At 41.8% G+C, this 20,548-nt stretch overlaps 1 protein-coding gene across 18 annotated transcripts in view; it reads right to left on the bottom strand.

Moving 5' to 3' along the window:
• The window catches only part of sox6 (SRY-box transcription factor 6), a 150,692-nt gene that overhangs the window by 23,693 nt on the left and 106,451 nt on the right, over positions 1-20,548 (bottom strand). For 16 of the 18 annotated variants that reach the window (XM_042727523.1, XM_042727518.1, XM_042727526.1 and 13 more), the window contains 5 exons: positions 18,987-19,110; positions 13,566-13,645; positions 3,953-4,102; positions 1,821-1,998; positions 1,007-1,194 (listed from right to left, as the gene is read on the bottom strand). In XM_042727523.1, the coding sequence (XP_042583457.1) occupies positions 1,007-1,194; positions 1,821-1,998; positions 3,953-4,102; positions 13,566-13,645; positions 18,987-19,110 (720 nt within the window). The remainder of the gene's footprint in view (positions 1-1,006; positions 1,195-1,820; positions 1,999-3,952; positions 4,103-13,565; positions 13,646-18,986; positions 19,111-20,548) is intronic. The other 2 variants (XM_042727516.1, XM_042727528.1) reach the window with 1 other exon arrangement.

Below are 20,548 nucleotides of genomic sequence, written 5' to 3'. Positions count from 1 at the left end.
CTAAGTTGATTGAAAAATAGTCCCTCTACTTTTTTACATATACATTGACCTACTTTAAGATGCTGGTTGAAAGTAATCAGGTGTTGAAAAATTAATGAGCCTCCACTCCCAGTTCCTGCCTGCGTCTCACAGCCAACTGGCAATATGGCATCAATCAGATGGTAGTGGTGTCTGTTTTTCTGCTCCTTGATTGACTCATTGATTGAAGATATTTTTAAAAGGAATCCCTGAGAGAATGCTTGCTCCCGGTACAAAGTGGGCCTGTCCCACACCAGGGGCTGAAGAGGGCTGCCTGTTTGCAGCTTTAATTGGGCAGAGACATCACAGTTTGAACCCACACAGGCCAGGCACCAGAGGACCGCGATGGTCCTCCTTGCTCACAAATGCACACACACACACACATATTCACCATCTACCCTGCCAATGTCAATCAAAGGCACTCCTCTGGATGTGCTTCAAAGACCTTGACTGATTTTAAAGATCATGTCCGAAAAAACACTGTGGGCTTAAGTCCTTGAGTTTTGGCTGTTGTTGTGTCCTCAGGCAAAAGGGGCGGGAACAAGAGTCGGTTGTGTTGGGTTTATTACTTCTGCAATGGAATCTGGTATTGATTGCAAATTGCATGAATAAAATTGGGTTTTGAGGTCATCTCATCACTTTGATGACTTTGATGGTTTTTTTCTATTTTGACAATAATATACAATAAAATAAAGAGCAACATATTTCTTAAACTATGCCTTTCTCAAAAATAGCCCCACATAAAATATTTTATGAAAATCTAATGATCTATTAATTTCTATAATCGACTAGTTACTGTAAGTTGTCTAACTTGCAAATTAATTTTTTTTAATTTCTTTTAATTTATTTTTATTATATATTTATTTATATAGTGTATATATTTTGTGCACTTTTGGCAAGGATTTTTATTGCACAACAATATTTTATTATATTTCGGGATTTTATTTGTTCATTTTCATGTGTGAGTGTATGTGTCAGACACACTCACCTTATCAGCCCTGCAGTTGTTCAGGCCCATGCTGGTGAGGGCGGACAGCTTGGCCTCCATTCCCTGCTGATGGTGCTGAAGCTGCTCTCTCTGAATCTGCTCCCTCATCTTCCTCGCTTCCTGGATGGCCTTCATCACTGCATCCTGATCTCCAAACAGCGCTGTTGAGTTCAGGCTAGACAGAATGTCTGCAGAGACAAATCACTCATGTTCACACATACGTACACATGCTTAGGGCCGTATTGTGAAACACAATATAGGAGGTCTTGTGAGTACAGTCTGCATGTGTGCAGTGTAAGTGTGGCCGACTCCATGTGTGGGGGGAGCAGGAAACTAAGGGAGCAATCTCAGTGTGTGTCGCCTTTCTGTAATTAGTGGATCAAAGTGAGGTGAGGCGGGATGGCAGTTAAATCTCGGAAATAGAAGAAAAACAAACACCAAGCCTGTGTTCAAAGCCCAACTCCAAGAGGAGGAGGGAAATGAGCACTGCTCAACAACACACTGTCGTTTTAATGAAAGACTGTTTTTAGTAACTGTTAGTAGCAGCTTCCAAAAAAAAAAAAAAAAAAAAATCTTAATATGAGAGATGAACTACAAGCTTTGAAAACAAATATACAGCAACGCCATCCGTTACTCTTTAAAATAGCAGGGTCTAAAAGAGATTATGAGTTGGGAGTGTGTCAAGTTCACTCTCTGATTCCACACTACAAAGAATCAGAAATATACAATTAGTCTCTCAGCTGTGAGGATGTTAATAATTATAAAAGATTTCACTACACAGAACTCTAAAAGCAGACAAAATCTACAGTTTTACCCAGAGACGAGCCACGGCCCATTCCTCCGATGGGGCTGGGGATGCCTCTGCTCTTGGACAGGCTGTTCGGGCTGCTCTTGTTGCCTGGGAAGAGGCTCTGTGTCGGGGATGTGGGGGATCTGACGGGCTCAGCTGTCTTGGGCCGGGCGGAGAGGTTGAGAGGCTGCGTTCCCTCCTCCTGTACATAAAAGACACAAAGCTTCTGTTAAAACAGGGACGCCCTATAGAGAGATGCTTTCCACCTTACATAAAAGACAATGCACCAGAGGCTATTACTGTAGACTAATTAGTCCGACTCCTCCAAGACATGGGTTCTGTATTCATAGCCAGGCTCTGTGCCATGCTGTAGCTCCTCAGTACAGTGAGAGCCAGGCTTTGTTCAGGTTAATTAAAACCCTCTCTGTCTGAGCACACATCTTTATCTTCTCACCTGCTCTCATGCCCGAGAGAAATGGTTAACAGCTAATACATCCTGTTTCAAACAAATGCAATCAGACCAGAGAGCCTGTTGCATGACAATTAAGTGTGTGTGTTCTGATGTCTTTGTGGTGACCAAATGTGGTCCCTATAGGAAGAACAGCTCTAATTTGTGTTATACGGTTTCATATTTAGGGACATACACTAATGTTTAAAAGTTTTCTTTTTTATATTTCATTTATTTATTTATTGAAAGAATTTTATTCAGCAAGGATGCATCAAATTAATCAAAAGTAACAGTATGTATTTTTGAATGAATCCTTAAAAAATGTATCACGGTTTCCACAAAACGAATCACAAGCACAACTGTGTTAAACATTGATAATAAGAAGAAATGTTTCTTGAGCACCAAATCGGCATATTACAATGATTTCTAAAGAATCACATGACACTGAAGACTGTAGTAATTGCTGCTGAAAATTTGTCACAGGAATACATTCTAAAAATAGATAAAATATCTATTTTAAATGATAATAATATTTCACAAAATCACTATTTTACTATATTTTTGTATTAAATAAATGAGAGACTTTAAAAAACATTTAAAAAAATCTTACCCAGCCCAAAGTAGAGAGCTTGATGAGTAAAACACAAGGTACAATTTGTGTCAAAACTGCATCATAAATCCAGAACTTTAAAAATGCATCTCATCATATTAATGCATCTTGTAAAGGTTAGAAAAAGATTTCACTGGCAGTGTTGTACTGTCCAAACAGATGGGCCACATACAGAGACTGCCCCCAGCTCTTTACAAATCTGACTGCCAATAACAGTTTGTCGTTCAATTACGCTTCAACTAGACAAACAAACAGACTGCTAGCTAATTAAGCACAGTGTATCTACATATGGAGTTAACGGGGCAAAAATATGATCAACATTAGCATAGTGTACCTCATACAACACGTGTTGCCAACATAAACTGAAGTAGAATGTCTAAAAATGCCCGTCCGACTCTGAATTGTGGCTCAGTGTAATTGCCAATGATCTTACCGTATGCTTTGAGATGTTGATATGTGGCGGCTCTCTCCAAGGGCAGAGCTCCAAAAGCCCTGGAGGAGCAGCTTAGCTGAGCGACTGAAGAGGATTATGGGGGCTACGCACACACTACTGTTCGTCTCAATGATTTACCCCCGTTCTATTGTGATATTAAACTAAACTTTTCCAAATGTGCAAGTGTTTTAGGTTACAGCCGCAGCACAAAAAAACAAAACGATGATGTATATCAGTGAAGACTGATGGAAAAGCCCTATGTGCTGCGAGTGTTGATCTTATAAAAGAAACAAAAGACAGTCATCACATCATTGTAGCCTCATCAATATATTTAGATTATGTGCCTCTGATGTCATTGCCTTAGTCCGGTCCAAGTTAAATGTAACGCGCAGGAAAACGTGGGCCAGTCTCTGTCATGAGAAACTGTGTATTCCAAAAATTGCTCTCCAGGAGCAGGGAAAGCCATAGCAACCCTGTCCACAGAGTTCTGCTTGAGAGAGCGGGTGCCTTGTAAAAGCAGCCCAGATTGATGGGCTCGGAGCGAGAGGAGAACTGACGGTGCGCGCTTGCTGCTGTACCTACCACAGCTGATTTAGTGAACAAGGAAGTGGAGAAGACTAGGTCAAGTACCACTCCAGTCGCACCAGACCAGGCTGGGCTCGTACCTTGACTTGAGCCAGGGGGGTTGAGGCCCTCTTTTCATTCTTCAAGCCAGACGGGGAGATCGGCCCAGTAGAATTGGGGGGCTGGGGTAACGGAGGCATCTTGGCTCCTGGAGAGACCTGCATGCTGGCCAGCTGGGCGGCGTAGAGTTGCTGTAAGGAGGGAGACAACCCACAAGGCGTTAACATCCAAAGCCAGACACCATTCAAAGCCTTTATTCTCTCTTTTCTTCTCTCCCTCGCATTGCTTTTTCCCTTTCCATCCCAGCATAGAAGCTCCATCAAAGGTCTAACTGTATATCAAAGCTTGGATCCAGGGAGAGACAGCAGCCTCAAAAAACCACAAAGCAATGGCACGCATACAAGAGACTTGGAGCCACTCGTCTTTCCACTCATCATGCAAAATTTGCAGACTGATGCCTAGCTGCTTCTAAGATCTGATTTCCTTCCCCTCGCTCACTCTAGTAAGCCCTTTTGACTTTAATTGGCGCCTTTTCGTGTCGCTACGCAGACACCTGAACTTCCCCCTACAATGGCGCAATGCACATTCCCCTAAAGTTACACAAACTCAAGGTAGTCGAGTTTCAATTACGCACTCTATCAATGACATTCATTAAGAGAGGAAGCCTGACAAAGAGAATTCACATTCTTCTGCTTATTTTCACTGGCTCACGGTCAACACGCTCGCTAACATCAGCAACCTTTCAGCGGTACACATTCAGCATGCTGAAGTGCTGCGTGCCAATCACTTATCAGAACTGAGCTGAGAAAGTGTGCGGGAGAGGTTTAGATTTCAGCTCTGAGACTGACTGACTGTCATAACCTATTGAGAATGATTTTATTTCAACAGATCGCTAATACCCACACACCATGCAGACAAAATAACAAAAATGAAAAGTAACAACTGCACCATTCAAAAAAACAAAGCAGTGTTAGATCAAAAGGAACAATTAAATAGAAAATCCTGGGTTAGAATGTCAAATTGTACAACACTGTATATTGACATTTGTTTTAGCGCGTTGTATTATTCACAGACGCTTAAAACAATCACACTTCCTTTCAGCTCTCTAGTGAGAAGACAGATGTATGCACGGCTGCTTTCCCTCAGGCAAATATTGATTAGTGAGCAGGTAAATGCTTATATTGTCTTTTGTCTCTTACATTAAATAAGAGGAATCAAACCAGGCCACGGGACATACAGTAAATGTTAAAACTGAAAACATTGAAAGTGCATGAAGCAAAGACTTGAAACAGAGATTGGAGACAGTAGAGATCTGTATAATCTAACATGAACTGGACGAATATTTAAAGTGGATTCCAAGACAGGGCTATTTGAATAAAGCTGAAATAAAATCTAAATATTAAAACAAAAAAAACTTAAACTAAACAACTTAAATTATAAATGCTGCCTTTACAACTACTTGAAATATGGTATAAGTTGAAGCCCTAAATTTACTTACTGGGGATAAAAACTAAAAATGACAAAACCACAAAATGACAAAATTGTATGTACAAATAAAAGCGAACTCAAAATATCAATAAAAACTATAATTCTATGTAAATCATATTAAAATAACACTGTTCTATCAGCCCTATCTGTTCTATCTTTTTTTATACTAAAAGTCAGTAAAAATAGTAGAACAGTCAGTAAAAATACAGCTCAATGTACCATGTTAATGTGAAAGAGTTTAGAAAATAATTTTGTCATAAGTTTCAGTGATAAAATATCACCCCTTTAATGAATCAGCCGGAGCGTTTCTATATTTTGCTCACTTTATGATTTTTACATGGATAAGCCAAACCCAAAACTACAATGCCAACATTTAAGCCAAATTTTTTCAGTCCCCCCTAAAAATAGCGGCCCAGTGCTATTATTCATATGTTTTTACAGCCTCAGTCGTTGTATTTTTAACCCCAAAAAAGCATAGAGGTTTTCTGAATGCGTATGTACCAGAGCGTGTTTGCCCTCTCTCTGCTCTCATTTCCTTTCCTTACTGGGCTACATAAGGTCTCCATTTGTCTGAGATGGAAAAAGTGGCACCAGCATTAGTGGCCTGCCCCACCTCAGCCACTCGCATAGAAAAACCTGAGCCCAGACAAAGCACTTTGTGTCTACATGTATCAGGAGATATAAACACTAAAATGCTCTCTGGTACCAAAGTTAAACGCTTGCACATTAGTGGCGCACAAAAGGGTCATTCTTCTGCAGGAGACCTGGGGCAAGCGCCGGCACATGGACAGCGGAAATGGCAGGCTGATTAGGTTCACACAGTGATAGTGCAGCTCGCCAGCCTGGTAAACAGAAAGCCTTTGTCCTGCAGAGCAAAAAACACAATCGCTATTCTTTTTTTCTCTATAGGTAGTAAGTGAATGTACGTGTGAGTTTGTGTGCTTGTGAACAAGAAGGAAGCCCTCGGCCCAGTCTGCTGGACAGATGTTTGTTAACAGCGCTGCTGCTGACGATGTGGATGGGCAGAGGGACTCTGACCTTGCGTGGGAAGAACTTTATTGTTCCGGAAAAAGAGCATAATTGGCTTTTGCTTCAAATTAGAGCCAGTCAGACTGCCTTTTGTGAGGCCTGATTAACGGGTCAAAGCCACAGGGTTACGAGTAAAGTGGTCCGCTAGAAAGACACAGGCGGAAAAAAAAAACAATAAATACTAATAGGTGCGACACGTAGCAAGCTTCTTACTGTCAAGGGCAGGAAAGGAGAGGATGCTTGCAAATGTGTCACATCGAGCTGTGCACAGTCTGGCTTGTGTATTAAGGTCATGTGTTTTGATGCTGAAAGGTGTGAAAATAGACAAAAGGAGACAGAGAGAGAGAGATGTGCTGATGTGGTGGGAGTCTGTCTGAAGGGCATGTAATGCAGGGCTCCACTGGGCCTCCTCTGCCTCTCCTCCAGCCATACTGCAGGGTCTCCACAGCAGACAGGGCCAACGCTAATGAGGGTCATGCTCAAAGTCAATGGCTGAACAGGGAGTGGGGCAGCCGGGACAAGCTGGCTCCATGCCCCCTGCCCCACAAAACTAAAAGGCTGAGCATACTCAATCTTATCATTCTTCAGTCTGAGTTAACATTGTCTATTAATGCTTTAAATCTATTTATAATAATTAAGCTTCCACTCTTTATGTTTCACAAATGAGCAGTGAAAGATAAAATTCACAAGATTTTCATGAGCATCGTTTTCTCAGGAATACTTAACACATTCTGATGATTTCTCATATAATACAAGCATTTCAACTCAAATCAATATTTCATGTGCATTTGGGCCATACCGTCTGTTGTAGAAGTCTTTGTTCATACAAAAATCTCTCTCAATTATAACAATATTTGCAAAAAGAATGTTTGGGAATCTCAAATAGATACTTTCTACTGGCACACTTAAAATGTTTTTGTGACTTCCGCACAGTACAGTGAAAACAATAAAACAATCAAACTCAAAAACATATATAATATGTACAAAATATGTATACAAATGTTATATATAAAACCTCTAAAATATAAGTAATAAATATAAAATATATAAATTAATATAAAAAATATAAATATAAAATCTTTATATGACACTTTCCGAACATCCATTAAATATAATAGAATGTAATGTAATTATTGGTTATTGGTTTTGATACTTTAAAAGAGGAACAAAAGATGAGTGCCTCAGCTGCTACCTAACACACACACACTCAAAACACATGTGTGTGCTGTAACACCAACAGACATACAAGTGGTGTGTAAGCAGCAATCTGACACAGTGGAGAGCTATTACAGTGTGTACTGAAGCTGCTGGCTCTGAGGAAATGGAAGTTGATGGGGACCGAACACTAGTGGTGCTGGAGAGAAAGAGAGCGGCCAAAAGCGAGCTAAAGAAAAAGAGAGGCAGAGATGTTGAGCTGCTCTCAGCATGTGGTTTCAGAAAGGCCTGCAGAGAAAAGGCCTGATCCACCCCAGTGACTCAGGTAATACCTTTGTCCACTTGAGCATTAAATGACTCGCTGCTATACAGCTTAGTTAGAGAGAGAGGGGCTCGGGAAATGGGGCTTTTCAATTCGCTCGCCCGCGGTCCTCATACTTTGAGCGATACACGCACACACACGCAGCCAGACTAATGTCTCCCGCCTCCCTCTCATGCACACATGAGCCAAGCCCATCTCACAGTCCGTGGATCCCAAATGACTGGGGTCCAGCCCAAGGTCAGGCGGTTAGCCTCTGATAATTAAAAGCAACCCCTCTGGAGACAGAAGAGGTTAAATGAGAGGGCCCACCGATTCTGCCTGCAACAACAGTATTTGCAGATCATCCAGATTATCTGACACTTTCAGACCACACTGCTGGATGCATCAGCACTCAGGGATACTTTGCTTTCAAGTGTCTTGGAGAGCCAATTCAGTGCTCCACCTCTGTGTAAAGGTATGTAAACGCTCAGAATAAACTGTTTATAAACGAAAAAGGCACGATTAAGGTAGGTATTGCATTCAAAGACACTGTGTTTTACACTGTAAAAATGGATGTTATAATCAGAGCCGAGGGTCCGAGTCTGAGCTGGGTCGTAACTGAATCACAACTTTTTCAATACTCAACTATCCTATACACAAAGTCTAAAAAAAAGTTTGGAAATCTGGTGCTCAGGAAACATTTCTTATTTTCGTCAATGTTGCACTGTTTCACGGAAACCATGATACACTTTTTTTCAGGATTCTTTTGAAAAGGAAGTTACTGCCACTTTTGAGCAGTTTAATATGTACGTGCTCAATAAAAGTATCAATTTCTTAAAAAAAATAAACAAAAAGATTTGGGGTTAGTCTGATTTTTTAAATGGTAATAAACGTCACCTTTATGGTTCACAGTGCTCACAGTGTGTATATTTTCTGATTTTTTCTCTGGAATGAGACCGCAAATTGAAATGGTTCATGAAACACTAAATTTGAGCACATATGATGGGCAAATAGGCCATCATGTGTGGAAAAAAAACAACTTGAGTCTCTTGTTTGTTCTTAAAGAGAGGGGCCGACTGCTCTCTGGCAGATGCTGTGAAATACAGTGGCAGATTTAGCCAATTTTAGTGCTTCTAGCTATAATGGTGCATGACTGTCTCTCCAACTTATCCGCACAGGCCCCAGTCTGAGCTCACTGAAACGTGTCCATGAGGCCCAAAAAGCCCCACTGATACATTATCATACGTCAACACATAAGCACACTATACACACTAAATTACATACACTAAGGCTCTTGTGTTTGTGCGTCCTCCTCGGCTCTCTGTATGGGCACAGCTGAGCGGTAGCATGGGGAGAGGACTGCGTTACTGCCGCATGGCCGACTCTGCCATTTCAGTAGCATTGGGGCGCCCGCGCCCGTTTGCCACAAGGCTTGTCCAGGCTCATTGCCCAAGGCAGGCGGGCTGACCCAGGCTGGCCCAGATGTCAGAAAGGGAAGCAGGGGTTCGCTACTGCGCTGCGCCAATGCTTTCCAGTATGGCCAGACATCTGTCCCATCTGCTGGCGCCCAGCCTGCTCCCTCGCTCATTTGTCCCTTCCCCCATCTCAACCCATCCACCTCATTTTTTCCTTCTATTTCCTTACATAGCTCCACTAACTTGAAGGGTAGGATATGTCCTGCACATTTCTGCTATACAAGCGTACACTAATAACCCTGTGCTGGTATCAACCCAGGTGGTCATTCTAAGCTAGATGGTCCACATCTCTCACTATCTGTTTACTTGCCTCTCTGTTTTACAATTCCAACCATCCAGATGTCCACCTATCCCTCCCATTAGAGGCTCTGCCCCGTGCTCATACCGCCTCTTGTCTTCTGGCTATCTCTCCGGAGTCTGTCTCGCACAGCACTCCTTTCCCCTCTCCTTCTTTCTCTCCTCTCCTCCTCAATCACACCAGCAGCTGTTCGCTCTCATTTCTGCAGCTCATAGTCAAAAGTGTTCCACTTGTTAGTTGTGGCAGAAAGCCCTGCTCTCTCCACACATCCGGAATGCAGAGACATGAGCATCCAAACAAAAGATAACACAGTATTTCCTCTCTTCCCTCATCCCTAGCAGAAGTTTTGGAGAAGTTTCCCTGACTCTTAAATGTGTTAGCAGTAATAAGAGCATGATATAAAGCACCTTTAACTTGAGAAATGCTATAAAAATGTAACCCTCATGTTCTGTTTGGGGTCTCTGAGACCCCGGGACCATTTAAATTAAATTAAATTTAAATTAAATTTAATAGATGCTACTTAAAATTGAAGCATCAGGAGACATGATTTAAATTAATAAAAACTTGATATTAACAAAACCTTGAAAACGGACCTACTGTAACACCTAAAATACCTAAACATAACTGCTTTATTAAAAGTGTTAAGGGCTTTCATTGGGTCAAAATAAAATGTATGTAAAGAAATAGAAACAAGAAATTACTTTTAATTAATTATTATTTTAAAAAATTAATTATTAAATTAAATACGTATAAATTAAAGAAGGTTATATATACACAGTAAATTCATTTGCATGACATTTAAAACTGTAACAGAGTTTGTCAATTAAAAGAGATAAAGTGAGACTGAAGAATAAGAGAGTAAAAGAGAGCAGGATAGAGGCCAGCAGGTCCTATTTGTGTTCTCTCCCTCTATTATATGCCACAGGGAAGACCCAGATGTTCGGCTTTATCCCATGATGCTTTATTTTAGGACTGCTTAAACCCAAAAGACTGCTCCCAATGATAAAACACAGGCCTCTCACAAGTAGACTTGAGATTTGTATAAAGCTCTTGACAAAACAATATATCAAGGACAGAATGGCTTTAAGGAAATTGTTTTCCTCTAAGCAATTGATGTAAGGTGATCTTGTACGCTGGCAAATTAAATGCCAATTCAAGCAGACAAAAAATAAAATCGAATTCTTTTGTAGAATTAGGATAATTCCTTTTAGACTGTCTGGCCATACGGCTACAATCCGACACAATTTCCGCCTGAAGGTGAGAGGTGTCACTTCTAATAGGGAAGCAACGCCGGGGGATGGAGCCATTGTTTGGAGGCTGTGCCCAGCTCATCCTGAACCCTGAGAGGGTCTTAATGAAGAGAGGCATGCGGTCTGGGGAATAGTTTGAGCGGCTTTTCTCTGGTGACTTGCAGACGAGGGCCAATCTGTCAGGGATGCATTGAGCGAAATTACTCGGCGCGTTGGGACGCGCGGTGACAAGCGGGTGCATGTACGCGCATGTCGCTGCTCGAGGGAAATGTATTGACAAGCAAATTACGCTCTCAGATCGCCTGGCCGCTTTCATTTCCACTCCCCAGGACCTGAGGCCTTTTGTTAGCCTGCGGTAGGGCCGGGGTGACGGGGAAGAGACAGGACAGAAACAGAAAGAGAGAGAGACATTCCACAGCCAGCCCACTTACTGTTATGACACGGTAAAATTGTGAGCGGTAGCATCGGCAACATAAAGACTGGCAGAGCGGCCGACCCTCTTCCTGCATGACCGAGCACAGCATTGTGGGAATTAATTCCTTTCCAATCAGAGCATTTTTTAAGGTTCATATATTTCCCCAGTCTAAACTGAGCAAATTAGGGAAAATGATACCTTGCCAGAATTGCTGACAAGTGAAGATATTCTAATTAGACAGATGCACCCAGCCAGTGGCACAGGGTGGGTGGGTCCACTGGCACAGGAAGTGCGGATCTCATAGGTGAGGTCACTCCCACCGAGCGGATCAGTGATGCATAAGCGGCGAGAGCTCAGTGATACCGCCATTACAGATAATCACCCAGACACAGCAGATAAATCCATACATACCTCTCATTAACACTGACCCAGCGCTGGCCCTCATTTATCTGACATATTTAGAAAGATCCGCTTCCTTTGATTTAAGACAGCAATTCAAAGCTTGTTATTTCTGCTCAAAAAAGGAAGAGAGACAAAAGCAGCCCCGACCGCATGCTAGCACGTGCTAACTGCCGTACAAATCGGTCCGCATCTCCCTTTCTCATTTAATTACAAACTCATCATTTTCTTTAAAAAGAATGTTTTGCCTGCACTTTTGTCCTCAAAGTGAACTTTTGCGTACAACTTCTCTGTCTTAGCCCGCCAGACAAAACGCGAGCGTTAACGGCATTATCATCGCACCCGGAATGAGATTCATCTCCTCTATCTCCGTCCTGATCATTTTTAATCATCTTCCGCGTGATGATCGGAGCTCAGTTGCGGCGGAAAGGGTATGTTTGACTAGCCGGGCTTTCTTAGACTCAAGGGTACGGAGAGTAAATACCAATCTGCTCGGCTAAATCTGCGGCAGACAGACAAACTTAAATTAATGGGAATGCAACTCATTTGTGTTTACTGTATTTTCTAAAGGTCAGCCAAGTCATGGACTCGGAGGCTTGCTCTCAGCCCATTCCCAGGGTTAAATCTATTATCACAATGAATGGCTGAGAGGTCTCAGTGCCTCCTGATATATGACTATCCCAGACTCGAGCTGACCCATCAGAAATGCTATTAATAGATGTGACGGGCCCTGGTTTTGCCACCGCAGCTTACTCCTTAGGGAGGAGGGAAGACGCGCTTATGCGTAGGGATCCAAATGATTTTCAATCCGTTTTTGCATCACAAGCTCACTCCCTGTTTAGCTCGTTCTTACAAGTGCATGCAAATTCTACACACGCTCTTTAACATGAATAGATGCATTCCACACCTTCAACACAGATGATTGTTCTCCCCAAAGTCGCATGCTATAGCAAAGGCCTTTCCAGCTCCAGCTGCAAGCATTGTTCCAACTTGCCAAGGCTCATTAATGCTGAGAGCGATAAGCTCCGAAGGACAAATTGTGCACATGTATCAGCAAGAAGAAAAGGTACGAAACGCTCTCCTATCCTCTCTCCCCCGCACGTCCTCCTCCCTCCGCTCTCAGCTTTGTTTTGTAACATTCCCAGCTATCAGAGAGCTTAATGTCTAATTGCTATCAACCGCTTACTACTGTTGTTGACAAAACAACAAATGTCTGTGAATAAAAAAGCGAGAAAAAATGAATAAATGAATCCGCTATGTGGCTGCGAGCTCCATCGCTTTCTGCTCTCGTTCATTTGATCCTTCTGTCTTTTCTCAAAGAACTTAGAGGAACTTAGGTGCATTTAAAGTTTCAAAGCACAAGTCTAATGAACAATTTCTCTGAGTAAACAGGAAGGACTAATGGCATAAGTTGCATAAAAAATAAAACATGCTGTTTGAATGACGAGCATGATAAGATAAATTGTAATGAAGGTGTCAATCGATATTTAAGCACATGGAGATAGCATCTGAGAAATGCTTCCAAGGCAGCCCGGAGGGTCTTGGAAGCTCTTCCATCATTATGATACGCAACGTTACCACAAAGTTACTCAAGAAAAAGCAATTAAAGCATGAGGGGCCTCTGAAATACCCTTCAACGATGCAACAACTGATTCCCATGCACAGGCGACAATGCTGCGCTGTAAAAACGGGCTATACTGCAGATGGAAGGTGTTAAGCTTGTAGGGGTGGACTGGTGTGTGAGTGATTTAGCTCTAACTTATTATTTAGCATACAGCTGGTTTGCTCACACGGTGCTGAGGGCTTGGCCCGCTGCCCGTAAATTCTTTTGTGACTGTACATACCTGGAGCTGGAGAGGGTTGAGTCCTGACGCGGCAGCAGCTGCCATTGTGGATGGAATGAACTGCACCGGGTAGTTATCACCTGTCGGAGAAAGGAGGAGGGGGAGATAGTGAACAATGCACACAGGTTGAGACAATGAGCGGCCCAACGGCAGGCCAGACAAGTGCCAACACAGTTCCTGTGGGCCTGCCTGCACCCAGCCTCGGCACTCAGCCCAAACATCTCAACAAAAAAAACAGCCAGCCAGACAAAACAGAGATTTACACACAAACGAACCTCTCTCTCTCACACACCATCCTTCCTTTCTTCCTTTTTTATCTTTGCCCACACTTGCACAGTCTTTTCTGATCTGGCTGTGCATTGTGTTCAATATTATGCCATTTTATGTTATTGTTCGTAAGTAACTACGATTTATATCATGTTTTGTGAGAAGCTTGCCTAGTCAAACTATTGTTCTACATGCCATTATGTGTTTTACAATGTGATCTGGCACAGTAAAATATGTGTGTGAAAGAGAGAAACGGTAGACGTCAACTTCAACAGGTTTTAACAAGACAATTTTCTTATCTGAAAGCAGCTTGAAAGACATTTTCATCACAAGATCAAACATATCAAAAAGAATCAAACAATACAATAGGGCAAACAGAAAACACAATAGGAATCCGATGAAAAACTACAGGTTTGAACAAACTCCCCCTGGAGATATAGCTCTGGAAACCTTATACAGATAATTGAGTTCCTCTGAAAGTGTGTGTTTAAGTGTGTGATATGTGTTTTGTACTGTGGTTGGTGTATATAACACTGTCTCTGGCTCAGAGAGCATAGGTTTGACTGAAGTGTACCCATGAAAGGGAAACTGACCCTCTTTCAGCCCCCACTTCTGCCTGTCACTTCTTCTCACAAACATATGGAGCTATTAAGCCACAAGCATAGGGGTAAACACATACATCCTCCCTCTTTCCCCCCCTCTTACTCACTTTGCAATCTGACTGACCACAGCACATTGTGATGCGGCCAGGAAATTCAATCCCAGCCTGTGGCAGGGGTGAATAAAGAACACAACTGAACTGATTTCAAATAGTGCAATGAGAGTCGTAGAGGGGGTCATTATCTCCCAATCTCTCCCTCCCCCCCCCCCCCCCTCGCCTCTCTCTCTCTCGCTCTGTGCTTGTGGTGATATGTTATGTGAGCCATGGGCAGGTCAGGTGCCAGCCAAGAACACTAGGCCAAGGCTAATGGTCTGGGGGCTGGGTGGGCAGCCAGTGTCTCAAGTAGACAGGGTCGGCTGCCAGCATTTTCTATGTCAGTCTGTGAAAGTTAATCTAGTTTAAAAGGCAAATCTGCCTGTCTCCAGCCAGTGGATGCCAGTGAGGCTCCAGTGACGCCACTGCCCAATAGGGTTGTTTCTCCAAGCTTGCTAAGGCCAAGGACCAAAATCTTATTATCAGCCCACCTTGGAGGCCAATAGTAGTCTAGTATTGTGCCACTGGCAGAGTTAATCTCACCTATATATATATATATATATATATATATATATATATACATATATATATATATATATATATATATATATATATATATATATATATATATATATATATATATATATATATATATATATATATATATATATATATATAAAATCGATTAAACTTATATGCTATAGTCATGATGAAGTATTGACTAACTTTAAAGGATATTTTCATTAAAAGACAAAAACAATGCCTAAAACAAAAACTGACTTAAACGGACTAAAAGCTATTTCCATGTAGCATCATCTGCCAGAGTAATCAACAGTGGCTGAAGAACTTGGTTGGCTTGCACATTTCAGGCCAGAAAACCCAAGCCAGAGCATCCACTTCATCATGTAATTTCCCTGTGATAGCATCACTTTATTAGAGAGGTGCCTTATCAAAGCAAGCTTTGCAAAGACAACAAGCAGGAAGTGGCAAACCCTCCTAAGCGCAGATCACAATACTCCACTGTCTTCTTTTCTTTAAAAAGGGCTAGGTGGGCTGCTGAATAATGCTTAAAGTGCTTTCTTTCATAAAGGTATTGCTAGAAAGCTTCATAGTGTATTCTGTTTCAGCCAGGTATCATGCTGTAAACTGAGGCCAATTTGGACTGCCAACTTGGCACAGGGCCTCTTTAAGTGGAAGGACCCAAGGGTCTCGCACAGTGCACCACTACCGCTGTTGCGGGCCGGTGCTCCATAAGAAGCGAGGGCTGCCAGGCTAATGAAAAGGTGGAGGAGAGTGGGAAAGAAAGGCTTGCGGAGTGCTCCTTCTGCAACCTCTTCACTTCTACTCCACCTGATGCCAAGAGCCAAGCATGTGGAATATTCAAGCCGAGTGGGGCTCTCTTTGAAATCAATGGTTTTGTTAAAGGGCTCAGTGTCTACCATGCTCACGACCCTACCTCCAGGCCAAGACTGAAGGCTCTTTTTTATAAAGAAAAAAAAAATACATTGGTCAGGGCTGTGGCACAGTGGACTAAAGCTGTTATACACATTCAATCCATTAATCTATCATCATTACCCAACTATCTACACCCCAAAAAACAAAAAAATAAAAAAACAAAAAAATAAAAAACAAACAAACAAATAAATAATTTTTAATAAAATAAAATAAAATAATGACTATATTGGGATTGCTGATGAAATAAAATTACTCAAAATCAAACAAATATACATAAATCCAACCACCAACCAACCAACCAACCAATCTAACCAACCAACCAACCAACTATCCATCCATCCATCCATCTATCTATCTATCTATCTATCTATCTATCTATCTATCTATCTATCCATCCATCCATCCATCCATCCATCCATCCATCCATCCATCCATCTATCAAATTGGAAATGCGGTTCGGCTTTGTTTGCCACTTCAATTCAATTTAAATTTAAAAGGATTTCTCAATCAGCTCAAAACTGGGATCATCAATAGCTAATGTAGTGTATCAATGTCTAAACGCCTGACGCACATTCTCTGTGACATGAATGCGCCCTCCAGGCAAGGTTCTGTACCATCACTGGCTGTCAGCGGTTTCGTCAGCAGGGGTTTCGAGAGCTCATTGCGTCCCAAGGGCCGTAAACATCCACGATCAGCAATACCTATGTGTTCATGTCTGCACGGGGGGGATCACCACTATCCTCCACAGGTCTATTTGAGTAAAGAATGACCCGAGTCCTCTCTTTATACCAAGCCCAAGCCATTGAGCACAGTGTGTGAGAAAGGGGATCTCTGCTGTTTCACTGCAGGGTTAGGGCCATCAGCATCGGGCCTTGGCCGCTTGCGCTGAGCCCAACCGGGCCACCCCACGCTGGGCAGTACAAACAGCAATGAGACCTATCACATTATCTGTGGCAATAAGTCGAGTCATGCGCAATAACAGCAATAAGCTACGTCCTAAACTTTCTCCCCTCCACTGTCTCGCAAATTATGAATAATGCAAGTGGTTTACACACGCCAAGGATTCCATTACAGCTGCTGTTATTTGTACTAAAACACTTCCCATGTCAAACATATTAAAAAATCAAACTGGGGAAAAGAAAGCCCTCAGGCTCTTTGTACAACCTGTCATGCCTTTGTAGTTCCAAAATAGCTGACTATATGTTCCATCATTTACCTTTTTAGTTAATTTATTAGCTGCTCTACCACACCCTGTAATAATCTAACTCTCAACTTCTGAAGCTTTCCTCCCTCTTATCAGTCTCTCTGTCTAGCGCTCTTTCTCTTTTCTTGTATATTTGCCTTTTGATGAGGTGCTGACAACAAACGTGGTTTCTCAAGGCATACTTTGAAGACAAAAGAAAAGCTTTTTTTACTGAGCTCCACTGATCATTTCTCTTTTTTTCTTCTTCAATAATTCTCATTCAACTTTTTCCTTCTTAATTTATGTTTCTTTTTATTTCCTACAGCTCTACTAACACAACTTAGCAGCTACATTGAAAAATCATTACATGACCATTTTTATTTTTCTCAACAGTTTTCTGTGGTAAAGAAAAGAGGGGAAAAATAAGGGGAAAATGATAGAATGATGGAAATTTAACTAAATGCTACAGATCCCTTGGGAGGCAGCAATATACTTGGTTTAATTACATTTAGGCATTTACATTTGGCAGACAAAAGTGACTTACAGTGCATTCAGGCTATACATTTTTTTTTTTTACCATGTGTGTTCCCTGGAAATTGAACCCACAACCTTTTGCACTGCTAACGCAATGCTTTACCACTGAGCCACAGGAACACAATTACAGAAAATGAAACTGGCACATCCTTAAACCTCAGAACAATGGCTGGATACGAGGATGAGAGACACTGGCAGTGAGTCAGCCTGCGTGTTGTAGCAATTTCCTACAAATTTGTTTTTGAATTTACAGTGCTTGCGTGAGGAGCAATTCTCTTTTTCACAAAAGGAGAAAAAAGGCGTGTCAAGACAAGTACGATGGCTCCTTCACCAGAGGCCCTTCGGTTCCAAAATGAGAAATGTGCACTCCTATGGGTCATCTTCCAGTTTTTTTTTTTTTTTTGGTAAGAAACAGAAAAAATGTAGAGAATTAGAGATAGTGATGTATTGTTAATTTAGTATCACCTATCAGTTTTTAGTATCTACAGATCAGTGCCAATGACAAATCCTTCACAAAAGTGCCAGTTGGATTATATTAGTAATGTGTTCTCAATAGAATCATGACCAACGAAGTTGAAACCTTTATTGCTGACAGTGTTTATATTCCAGCCCTCATTCACGCCATCCATTGTTCTGAAGGCTCGAAATTCCTTGAACTCTTCCAAACCAGGCTGCCTCACCGAGGTGATACACTTCACAATGTTCAGAATTAATTGCCTTGACAAAGAGGGCTTGATGTTCTGCTCTCTGAATCCAAAAGGTTGGGCTTTTTAAAAACATTGTGATGATTTGGTCAGGGAAATCAAGCGATGATAAAATGTGTGCTGAGGAGGTTGAGAGGAGAAAAAGAAAGCCCTAAAGTGGCCCGTATATATTCCCCTGAGGTAAGGTGAAGATTGGTGAAGCAGAAAAAACATACCACAGATAAAAGAATAAAAGACAGCCAGGAAAGAACTTTTTATTTTCTCCCCTCAAAGACAATTATGAGGCCTCCATTTTTTTATGCTGACAACTAATATTAAACTATTTCAATGATTAAAGGAGTAGTTTAGCAAAATGGAAAATTCTGTCATATTTTGAAAAATGTGTATATTTTCAGTTTACTGAAATGTATAGTAAATAAATTAAATTAATATTTATTTATATTTACATGTAAATATGTAACATTTTGGTATGTGAATATTTAAAGGTGTATCTGATTGTTAGGATAACCCAAGAAAGTGCACAAGGAGCAAGAGGAATAAAGATGTGTAGAAGAAACTCAAGGAGCTGAAGTGTGTTCTCTTACCTGGCTTATAGGACATGCCTGGGGGGAAGAGGAAGCCCTGCTGGGCTGCCGCGGCTGCTGCCAGAGTGCGCTGGTCGTGTGGAAAAATGGGGATCATGAGCGGAGGCATGTGACCCTGGACCTGCTGAACACACAGAGAGAGGAGATCACACGGGAGCCTAACACAGCCTGACAGCACCGCTCATATTCTGACCCCGATCCATCTCACACACGCTCACCAAATACCTGCACTTAATGCCCACCAATCGCATATAAGCGCTTCAAAGTGGCTATCACACACACAAACAGTAGTGTTTATTCTATTATTTGTATCATAAACAGTGTGTTAAGGTTGTTCAGGTAATATCGACATACAGTACGCTAGATTGAAACAGAAATGTCAGGTAGGCATTCCTAATAAAACTTAATCATGACACTGAATGAAAATGTGGATCCTCTCAGAAATACGGCTCTTGTCTCTTGTTCTTGGAAGGTCATTTATATACATGATAAATGCCCAAGGGAGGCTGGTAATTTACAGCACATGTTTTCAGCTGTGAAAAAGATGGAATGAGCCCAAAAGCTCGTGCATTTCTGATATTTCATGTATAACGTCAACACCTGGCATCGCGTGTGGTGCCTTTCAAATCTTTATTCCTGCTTTATTGCAAAATAGAGAGAACGTTAATGGCGTGCATAAGGATAGCATTAGCTCTGTGTAAGAGCAAAAACAGACATGCTGAACTAGAGACAAAGAAAAAGAGAGTCTGTGTGTATTTAGGGATCTGAGCGGCTTCCCATCGAAGTTTGAGAACACATGTTTGTGGAGTGTTGGCCGGACCCAATCTTGCTGTCATTCTCTGCTTCCTGCCTGTGGGTGATAGGCTGCAGCGGCGCTACCGTGGGCCAGGGCAGAGTTAATGCAGTCGAGCCGGCTCACCTCTGGGGAGCCCAACCGGAGAACGGGTTAATAAAGGTCGTCCCCCCCAAAATAAACACATTATAGAATGTTTCTCCATTCATCGCTCTTTAAAATCAGCCTGCAATAAAAACCGGTCTGGACGCAATTACCGCTGTAGCATTGGGGCATGAAATCAACCTGCTCTGAGAAACCACTTTCTGCTCTGCATTTCTCGCTGAGGTCTGCGCGATCTCTGCCTTTTTAATACCGCTTTCGCCTTTCAAGCGCCTAATATTAGAGATCAGTAGGGCTTGTTCCCCAGGTGCTAAACAAGTGTTCAGGTCCACTTCAGTGATTCGGACTAAGTGAGTTCTCCTAAGCAAAAATAAATAGAAAAAAAAATAAAAATCCTGCACTTTTGCATTTACAAAGCTTTGCACTTTAAAAAGTGCATCTACAGAGTTGAGACTGCGCCGAAGTGAAAGAACTGCGTGTTTTTGTTTTTCATTTTACAGATGTTACAAAAAATGCTCTTTAACATGACCTCATAGATGTGTTTGTGGAAATGGGTAACTTGCATGTGAGGTGAATCAAAATGAAAGTGGAGTGAAAGGGGCTATTACATTGAAAAGATAAATAGCGTCTGTGATGTCACCAACTACAGTCTTATACTACCTCAGAT

Source organism: Cyprinus carpio, chromosome B7, assembly GCF_018340385.1.
Source record: "Cyprinus carpio isolate SPL01 chromosome B7, ASM1834038v1, whole genome shotgun sequence".
NCBI classification, from domain to species: Eukaryota; Metazoa; Chordata; class Actinopteri; order Cypriniformes; family Cyprinidae; genus Cyprinus; species Cyprinus carpio.
The sequence above is the reverse complement of the archived record's forward strand: the minus strand, read 5'-3'. Positions and strand labels throughout refer to the sequence as shown.